This window comes from Barbus barbus (assembly GCF_936440315.1).
Source record: "Barbus barbus genome assembly, chromosome: 12".
NCBI classification, from domain to species: Eukaryota; Metazoa; Chordata; class Actinopteri; order Cypriniformes; family Cyprinidae; genus Barbus; species Barbus barbus.
This window is the reverse complement of record NC_136740.1, coordinates 24,510,451-24,521,342: the sequence shown is the minus strand read 5'-3', so window position 1 is coordinate 24,521,342 and position 10,892 is coordinate 24,510,451. Positions and strand designations below refer to the sequence as shown.

Below are 10,892 nucleotides of genomic sequence, written 5' to 3'. Positions count from 1 at the left end.
AACGGAATGGGCCTGACAGGCAGGAGTTTGACCCGGACACTCATAATCTCATGAACAAGTGTGAATTGTGGCTGTTTTTGTGTCCCTGGGTAATCTGTGACAAAAATACAGTGTCCAAGGGATGATTTAGAGGAAATGAGCTGAAATCCATTCGATTGGATTTTATGTTGCCAGATTATTGTTATGAAATTCTCATACATTGCAGCTTCTCCATTAGCATGATATCTCAGTAACATTTAGAGGATGTAAAACCATAAAAATGAAATCAGGCAAAGAGGAATTTCCCAAACATGTACTATCAGTTTATTTTGAACAACAACTGTACAAAATACAAATACAAAACATGTTTTAAAACAGCAAGAAAGGCCATTTAAACACTAATAATGAGAAAATTCTACCACCACACACTTGTTTTGCTTACATCACAACAGCTGTACATTTCATCCACTAAAGTTTTACTGATTATGAGAAGAAAAAAAAACATAAGTGGGCAGTTTAAGTTGTGTTAGGTTTAAAATGTCACATCACAATCCATGTCCATGCAGATATTTTACAGCAGCCAAGTATTGAAAACTACATCTGAAACGTTGTTTTTCAGGGGAAGAGAAATCAAAACAATGTATTTACAGCAGAAAATCATTTTTTAAATTACCTTCCCATCCATTACACTACAATGATGCAAAAGGTACAAACATCCAAAATCACAGATTATCTTCATCTCCTCCTAAATTTTGCAGTTTATCATCAGCAAAATTTAGCTCTGCTTAGAAATCTCAGTGCCAGCGTGAGCATCAGACAGATCTGTGAGAAAACAGCCTCAGCTGATGATGCACAATATTTAAGACAAAAACAACAGCCAGATGTAGACTGATACATTTGAGAAGTGGGTGTGAATTGTGACTGAATGCTAAAATTAAGGGCTTGAATATGCAATGCCCTTAAATTTGGTGTCATGGCTATGGGTGTACTAAAGTATTTTAAATGTCATAGTGGAGTAATTTTATACCCCTTTGCAAAAGAAAGAATTAATGGGCAGGATATTTCTCTACAGTTGTAATATTGAGCTTACAATTGAAACAAACGGGAGCCAAAAGGTAATCAACCGTCCGTTTTTTCAGAGTGTAGTGACTGAAAATGTGACAACTGTTCCTGGAACAAGTTTTCCAGAGTGATTATTTGGCCGTGATGTGTGCAGCTGTTTCAACAGTGACCACTGGCCATTGCTTTGAGTCCATAGGTACAAATCTTCTGACTGGAAGTACCAAAGAATTCACCCCTCAGCTCACACTAGGGCTGCATGATTTTGGAGAAAAATGTAATTGTGATTTTTCGGATAACAATTGTTATTTTATTTTGGCAGAGGGATGGAGCCAAATAGAGCCATTAAAGGTTCTCTTTTCTCTTTAAACAGCCAGCTTATACGTGCTTCTCATTACAGTTTGGGAAGATGCTTGGTGCATGGTTTGTTCCCAAATGCATGCAGCCACCAAAACGAAGCAGATGCAGAAATGCGTTTGTGTAGAGAAGCTTTTATTGCAAACCAAGCCACTTTGAGATACTGAAAACACTATCACGTTTAACAGAACACAGTGCCACACTTCACAAAGGCTTTTCGAGACACGCCAGTCGCAAGTGTCAGATAATTCTCAATGGTAGATATGCAGAAACTGGCAAAATGTGACACATGTGGTGCTTGTGCACACAAAATCCTGCCTCTTTTGTGGGCATGGATCTAGAAACGTGCAACACATGTATCAACTGAATCAAATCACATACATATAACAATTGCAGTTTTTATTTCAATTAATAGTGCAGCCTAGCTCACATAATTAATCACCTCCAAATCAATACCATCACTGGACGAGGAGACACCACCCCTCACAATGTAGAGCGCTTTGAGTGCTTAGAAAAGCAGAAAAGCGCTATATAAATGTAATGAATTATTATTATTATTATTATCACTGAGTCATGTTCAATCATCCATCCAATTTTCTGTCTATCCTCACCCATGATTGCTTCAGGAGCACTACTTCGCCTTCACAGACTGGACTAGACCTATTTTGCTCTACAGCTACTATATATGTCTAAGTTATGGATAGGTTATGAATAAATCTGCTTTGTTTCAAATGTGTAAAAGATTGTCGAAATGCTGTTTCAATGTGGCGGCCAATCCAATAGGCCACTGAGGCACTGTGAAAGTGCAAAATAAGCAACCTAATCAAACATACCAACCAAGGATCTAAGCACTAGCCAATGTGTCTTTACAAGCTAGTGAGGACTCTTTAAACGATAGCCTCTTCCTCTTGGGCAGGAGCACTTCGGCGGCTCCGCGGATGTCGTCCAGCTCTGTGGTATAGTGGTCTGGGCTTTCTCCATTGGAGGTCTCCTTGATGACGCTGTACGTGAGGGCCACGCTATACGTGGGGGGCTTCTCAGAACGCTGGGGACCACAATGGCAGAGCTTGTGGAAGGCGGCGCGGAACTTCTGAGACATGGCATTGTAGATGATAGGGTTAATGGCGCTGTTCAAGTAGATGCAGAGACGGCAGAACAGAAGGAACCAGGTGTCCAGATAGGCCTTCTTGAGTAAGGAGTTGACCACCACCAGTGTCCGATAGGGCATCCACAGCAGAGCGAAAAGGATCACCACCACTGCCAGCATCTTTGTCACCTACAGTAAAGAGGATGAAAGAAGTTTTCAGTTATGTATGTAACTCTCTGAAGATATTATTTAAAAAAAAAAAAAAAATCCTCTTCAATCTCATTTTAATAAATCTATGCAATATTTTTACAACGCATACTGTATTTATTTATTACATTACATTATATATTATTACAAGCCTCAACTGTTTAAATGATATATAGATAAGTTTTGAATTTATTGTGTACCGTTAAAACTCAATTTATATTGCTGCTTTAATACTGATTAATGCGTAATGTGAATGTTTTTTTTTTATATGGGTGACTATGGACTAGCACGATACCTGTCTCGTATTAGAGATGTACCTGCATGCTCATTTTAATTTCTCACTCCATCTTGGCCTTTTGCAACAGTGTAAACATGATTGTCACGGTACAGCTGTTGTATTTGTTTGCCAGATTATTCCCAAATGTATTAACGCACCATAACATGTCACGGTTCATTCATTATAGAGATTTGCTACATTGGTTTAAGACTAATTTTATAAAGGTCATGAGAGGTGTGTTTTCTCACCATGTTTGGACAAGTCAAAGAGCCCTAGAGCAACAACAACCCAAGTGCAGTCGCTCCTAGTTTATCAGACGCTGTCTGGCTTCACTATGCATTTGGACCTTTACCTGCTGGAGGCTATGTGAGCATCATAACACATAATATTTCTCAAATAATCAGCAAACACCTGTGTTCTAGATCACAAACGTTTCCCGCACTATTCACCGCAACACAGCTACCGAGTCTATACAGTGAGACAAGTGTAGTTCGGTTCCCGAACGAATGACTCTTATGAGCCGGCTCTTTAATGTGAATCAAGTACGACCAATGTATTCAGAATCTCGAACAAGTGACTCTAATGATTCGGCTCTTTAAAACACAGAGCGCGCGACCAGTGCAGATATATCCCCAAATAAATCTAATGAGGGAATCAAATACATAGCGGTCAGAATCTCGAAGGGATAAGTCTTGAGAATGTTCTTTTTAAGTGAATCGCGAGCTCGTTAGATTTAAACAATGTAGTTCCTGTGAAATGAAAGATTATTAGTCCTATTGTAATTGAGCGTAATGAATGAAATGTGTTAACGCATTATTGTATTGATATGTCTATTCAATTAATGAATAGGCAGAAATATCTGAACTCCATGTATGTCCTCTCTAAAAACGTTTTTTTTTTTTTTTTTATCATAAGTATTTGTATAACATTTTTGCAAGAACTGTATGGGATTTTATTTTTGATTGTTTAGATCTGCAACTGACTGTCCGAAGGAACAAACTGAAATAAGAATTGTACTATGTATGTATGTATTCATGTTTTCATGCTAATATTGTTTCCTCAGAAGTAGCCCAATAAAAGCATCATAAATATGGAACAGTCAAGAAATCGAAACGAGAGAGAAAGTTAGACGTTCAAAACCAGTGAATGCTAGAAGCGCACAATTACGCACAGACGTAAAATCAGCTCTTTACCTGTCTCCGAGAAGCAGCAGTTGTGCTGCTGGAGGAACTCATGGAGTTCCCATGCACGGACGACTCCTTTTTCCAGTTTCTTCGACTTTCCTTGGGATCCGACGGGAGCGGGTTGAGGAAAAGAATCCTTGCGATCAACCCGTATAAAACAGTGGCCAGCAAAAGCGGGATAACGTAAAACACGGCATAATCTGTGAAATATATTGGCAAATACAGGTTTCTAGATACTTTGTAGGCGCATGTCACGAGGACAGCGTTCTCGTAAACGTCCTCTTTCGTGTCGGAAAGATAAAACCACATGACGCAATAGAGGGACGTTAAAACCCAAACGAGAACAATTATCTTTTTGGCTCTAGAAAGGGTGCACATAAACTGCGCTTTTATCGGGTGGCAAATGGCGATGTAGCGTTCAATGGTGAAGGCTGTGATGGAGCAGGAGGACGCGTTGATGCCCAGGTACTGAAAATAAGTGATGGAGAGGCACCCAGCGTATCCGTACACCCAGTGGCCACCGAACAGACTCTCGGTGATGTTGGGCAGCCCGGCGGCAGTCAGGACCATGAGGTCGGCAACTGCAAGACTCACCAAATAGCAGTTGGTTGGGGTACGCATGTGCTTGGTCGTTAAGACCACAAGAATGACCATAACATTGCCAACAATTCCAACTCCACAAATAAGAATCACTAACAAGATGCTAACGACCTTGTATTCGATACTATAATCAGTCCATATAGCAGCCTGAGTCCCGTTGTTCATTTTTAATAAAGTGCTGTTCTCCATGCTCCTCTTGGTTTTGTTTTCTTTTTGCGCAAAAATCACTTTTTAGCTCTCCGGGACGCGAGCAAAATGGTCATGTGTCAACATTCCAGAGAAAGAAAATTCCTTCAAGTTAAAATCTGTACAGTTTTAAATGTCCTTCTTGAATAAAACACCGCTCACATCAGACTTTAGATCTCAGAGATGAAAATTAAAGCGTTTGCGTTTGGTGCAAAGCCAAGAATGTGTCCGTGGTAATTTGTGTGATATTTAAAAATCCTGTCCCTGGCGTGCATAACTGCAGAACGCTGACAGAGGTGTTGCACCGCCCAGGGCTGAACAGTCTGATGTGAGGTGGTCTTTCAAAGACCCCTGTAACCCTAATACGAGACCGACAGCGTCAGTAAGGGCAGGTTGTGCGGTGCGTAATGCCGCAGCAGCAAGCAAGAGAGGAAGTCTCTCCAACACACGGTCTGTTCAATTATCTCGGCTAAACTGCCAAAAAACGACTAAATATAGGCCCATTTCACATTCTAATTACAGTGTTCCTCTGCAATATGGTGTTTGTTTAAAAAGTCAGTTTGCTTTGGGTATATCAGAACTGATAGTGCTTGCTTTTAGGCTGTTTTTGTGATAAGGTTACAGATTGATCCAAGCCCAGGAAGACTGGCCAAGTTTGATTTCACCCCCAGAATGCAAGAGGTTTACACCCGGAGGAGAGCTATTATTGACACTTAACTGAATCCACCGAGGACGCACAGGTCTCAATAGTCTTCAATGTATTTATGATGACAGAAAAATCACTGTGATTCATCTTAGAGTTTTGTGCCTGGAGCTATCATGTATAACGTTTAACAATAACAATTGTATTTGTATACAAACAGGTCAACTGGAATGAGATTTTTAAGGAAGTGGATAAAAAGTTTTATCTGTAAAAAAAAAAAAAAAGAAAAAAAAAATTTTTTTTGAAGTCCATTCACACCGAGAAAACTATACCAGAAGATACCAATTTTTGTTCCGTTTTTGTTAGCTGGTGAAGTGGATTTCCATTTTAAAGAGTAAGCGAAAGTTATCATAATCATTGTAATGTTCGAGGCGGATGTCATAACAAATGTCTGTAGACAGAGCATTTTAAAACAACCGGTTCATTCATAAATTTATAGGACCGTCATGCTGTGGAAATACAAACGGAAAACAGAAGACAATGACAGCAGCGCTGAAAAGGGGCGGGGCTACATGAGTTCACGCCAAATGCAGAATGGATTCTGATTGGTTGTCAAAAAAAATAAAATACATTTTGAAAGCGATTCCATCTATAAAGTTCATCTGTGCCTTTATCGTTATAGTTGTAAAGCGTCTGCTAAATGACAAAAGTAAAAAAGTAAAGAGTGTAAAGACCATCGACTCTACCGTGCGACTCCACCGGGCAGGGACACCGGCAAGGGATAGTAGTAGCTTTTTATTTAATTTTTTCATTGATATGTTTATTATTGAAATGTTGTTGTTATATGCATGTGTTAATTTTATTTAATTTCTTTCTTTTCTTAAATATGTGGGTAGATAGTATTTATAGAGTTGTAACTTTTTAGTTTTAGTTACTTTTTCTTATTTATAAGTCGCTTTGGACAAAAGCGTCTGCTAAATGACAAAAGTAAGTAAGTAAGTAAGTTGTGATTTTGACTTCTTTTAAATGTAGAACGATTTTTAAAATTGTGTCTTTTATGGTTATAGTTACGTCCTTGGTATGAACTGCGTGAGATTTTTCAGGTTGGTTCATCTTTGCTCATTCTTAATGTGTTGCTGAATGTGTTCTTTTTCAAAAGCACGACAGTGTCATTTATATGTCACAAAAATAATTAATAATTCCTAACAGCTTTTATGCTTTCTCAAGACTTGACAGATTACTTTTATATTCTTGAGAAAAGTTAATAGCAGTTAACAATCACTTTAAAGCTGTCAAATGCTTTAGATGCTTTGGATGTTTAGATGCTTCTTTAATATGTATATATATATATATATATATATATATATCATATATATCATGAAGGCTATTACAGACAGAAAGTGCTGCAAGTCATTCCACTTTTCCATTATGCAAAGGTCAGATCTATTTGTAGAGTTTATGGCTCTATCTGACGGCCATAAAGACACATAATCCATTATGGCCACCTTAAAAAATATCAACAACATTTCAATAGGAGCTTCGTGTAGTGAAGTTTTTTTCCCCCAGCTATTAATCTTTCTAGACCTTTGCAAGTGTATACAAGCATATAAAAATGGAAGCAAGATCAGAGTTATTATTTGTTTAAAAGTTCTAGATAGATAATTAATTGTTTGTACAATATATTTTCCACCATAAATTATCTTCATATAGATGATTGCCCATTACCTCATGTAAATGTTTGACTTTTCATATACTTCTTTGCACGATTAGTGTTTGTCTGCCATCTTGTGGACATGTTGAATAACCACACAAATAGCCCTCACAAACTTGCAGATTCTAGAATTGTTTTCTTAGGCTTGTGGTCCATTTCAAGAAATGAAAAGCAACTGAACACTTTACTACTAAATATTTAATTATTAGCGTCATATGTTTAAAATTCCTTTAACAGATTCAAAAAAGTTATTTATCACTTCTAAAAATACTGTTGGGCCAAGGTGGATATCTTGGATTACCAAGGTGGATATCTTGGATGTGTTTAGGCACTAGAATGAGTCCTATTTCAATGTATATTTGATTTTCATCCCATAACAGCCCCATACCAGTTCCTAATTCATCTCAATTCTAATCAAACTAAGGCTAGGCAAAATTGTGAGGTGAGTAAAATCTGGAAGCTATTGTTCATCAAATCTCCTTGAGAAAGAGACTAAGGAGCCTACATTGCATTGATCAAAGTTAACTTCCTGTAATGGTTCATCGCACAACTTTATACTCCGAAAAGAACAAGCAAAGCCTGTGAGAGATCTGAGAGATTATCAAGCTTAGATGCACGAGTTTATGAATATGGGAGCGTGACAAGCATTCATAAAGACAGGGCTGTGATTTCATCATTTGTTATGGAAATGTAATGAATAATTCAACGTGTGCTGGACTGTATGAATCATTCATTCTCTAATTGAATTTGATTTCAGCAAACTTCAGAATTTAAAACACAAAGATGTTGTTCTGCTCTTAATCCGACACAATGCCAGCAGACCACTCAAAGCTTGGCAGCCAGCATCTCAAAGGAATAAATAAAATTTCTGGCTGCGACTCGTTATTGGTTGCAAAGAGAGTCCGTTCATATCAGAAAAATGAGATGAGTGCAGGTACTTGGTGGTGACGACATCGACCCATTTCATCAAATTAAATTTATTACAATAATACTAACATGTTCAAGGACAATGGAGATACTTCTATGTCCAAGATTACTCTTATTAAATAAAAACCTTTTTGTCAATTCAAATTTTGGGATAGTGAATGTAGTGTTGTTATAATTTTAAATGTATAAGGATGAGCTCTTATTTAATACAATCAAAAAATTTTGCTACCCTGTGAGTCACTATTTTTAATAACCTTCAAAGATGTTTAATAATTAAAAAGCGCTGTCCATCATTCTGTCTCTTTCAGTCTATATATATATATATATATATATATATATAAAACAAAAATTCTCCTTCTCCACATGCCCTAAAATTTCTGTCTTATACTGTATGTATTTAAGAGGCTTAAGAGTTTAGAGGGTTTTGTCAGAGTATTATTCCTTTTTTTTTCTTTTTTAAAAGCTTTCTTTCAGACATATACCTCCTTATCCGAGACTTTATTCCGAATAGCATACTACCATACTATTCTTTATTGCTGCAGTATTGCTCACTAAACATATTTTCTATATGCAGCCCTTGGATCCTTGGATCACATGTCGTGTGACAGACGTGTTTAGCTCTGTGGGCAGCAGTGATTTCAGCCTGAGCTCAGTTGTGAGTCACTGTGCTCAGCACCAAGGACAGCTCCTCTCTTCTCTACCTACTTGCGTTTGATTACCTTGTCTGTATTTTTAACAAAAACACTGTCATTGAGGTTCCTCAGCATCTAATCAGTTACAAGATCCCCAATAATAACCAGTATCCAGAATAACTACTATTACTACACGCCACACTAGTAAATTTAGCTCTGTCAAATTTTCGAGTGCTTTTTGTGTGTCCTATATTTAATACACTTATCCCCGGTTTCAAAGACAAGGCATAAGCTAGTCCCAGACTAAAATGCATGTTTGAGCCGTCTCAGCTGAAAATATCTTAAAATATGTCAGTGTCATTGTTCTGTGTCAAGATGCACACCTGTAATGTTTTTTTTGTAAAAGTTGCTTAAATATCTTAATTTAACTAAGACCTAGTCCTGGCTTACTCTAAGCCCCATCTGTGAAAGCGGGCCTTACATTCAAAAGTTTGGGTCAGTAAGATTGATTGCTTATTTATTTATTAGTTTACATTTTTTTATTTAGCATTAATCTAATCAAAAGTCACAGTAAAGACAAAAAAAAAAAAAAAACATTCAAATGCTGTTTTTTTTAAATTTTCTATTTATCAAAAAAAATCTTGAAAAAAAAGCATTAGTTTCCACAAAAACATTAAACAGCACAACCAATTTCAACACTAATAAAAAAAATTCTTGAGCACCAAATCAGAAAATTAGAATGATATCTGAAGGATCATGTGACACTGAAGACTGGAGTAATTGCTGCTGAAAATGTAGCTTTGCCATCACAGGAATAATTTACTTTTTAAAATATATTAAAATAGAAAAGTTATTTTAAATTGTAATAATATTTCACAATATTACTTTTTACTGTATTTTTGTATCAAATAAAGATAGTTCATATTATGACTCCAAACTTTTAAACGGTAGTGTAACAGTCATCTATTCAGTCATCTGAAACGTTCAAAATCAATGCAATTTTTTGTTTGCACAACATGCTCACCTGGACTATATAGGTCAGCAGGCACACAGGTGAGTGTTACGTCAAATTATTTTCCAAGTTCATTTCCTTTTGGCTCCTTTAGGCTAAAGTGGATGCACATTGACCTCTGGGAGGCAGCTGGTGAATATAATAAATTTAGGGTCACAGACTGCCAGACAAGCATCACCACCTGGTTTCACACCCCTGGTTCTGAGAATCTGCCTGGCTTCTAGGTCCTAAAACAAACAACCAAATTTTATACGTTTTTGTTCCAGTATAACATCTCATTATTGCAGTTTAGAAATGATCATGTAATACATTTAATTTATAATTAGGGACTGATACACCTTTAATTTGCCTTTATTGTTTCTTACATACAGATGTGAGAGCAAAGGTATGTGACTGCAGGTTTGTTGCTGACTGTAACCACCTTCTCCAAACAACATGAGGATAGATTGGTGAGCCACAGCATGCTTCTGTACATTCCAAGGTGACTTGATTGATACCCAAGGCTTTGAAACTCAATTTCGTCCTTGGCAATGCATGCAGGATTGGCTCATCTGGCAGCTGACGGTATGGAAATCTGAGGGGTATGCAGCAGAAAATAAGCTGTGCACCCTTCTGAGATTTCCGTCCTGTTGAAAATAGTCCAAATTGATTGCAGCATACAGCTACTCCACCTATGTTCATAAAGTCTGCAGTGACAGATGGGAATTCATGACTGTGCACCTCATACTCCCTGAGCTGAGCCTCCACCAGTCTGGGACATTAATCTCTGGCTGAGTAAACCCCACTTCTCTGCAGACTCATCCGTTAAATGGGAACTTGTCTGGCTTTGAGCCGAAGTCATCCTTTGTATTGGTCAACACAATAGCAGGTATCTGTGGAAATAGTATTGATTGTTTGTTGTCAAGGAGAGATCGGAAATGCTAGTCAGGGATATTTTTCTGAATGTGCTTGTTGATGAGATATTCTTAATTTGTTAACTGATTCAAGTCTTCAGCTTTTAATAACGACAGAACAGTAGCCTATACTTAAAA

At 37.4% G+C, this 10,892-nt stretch overlaps 1 protein-coding gene across 1 annotated transcript; it reads right to left on the bottom strand.

Moving 5' to 3' along the window:
- Positions 1–283: 283 nt before the first annotated feature.
- On the bottom strand, positions 284–4,939 carry LOC306878568 (thyrotropin-releasing hormone receptor-like; the record flags this gene model as incomplete). Its single annotated transcript, XM_079430995.1, has 2 exons — positions 284–2,671; positions 4,160–4,939. 2 exons carry the CDS (start codon positions 4,937–4,939, stop codon positions 2,240–2,242), a joined length of 1,212 nt encoding a protein of 403 aa, XP_079287121.1. The 3' UTR covers positions 284–2,239.
- Positions 4,940–10,892: the final 5,953 nt, after the last annotated feature.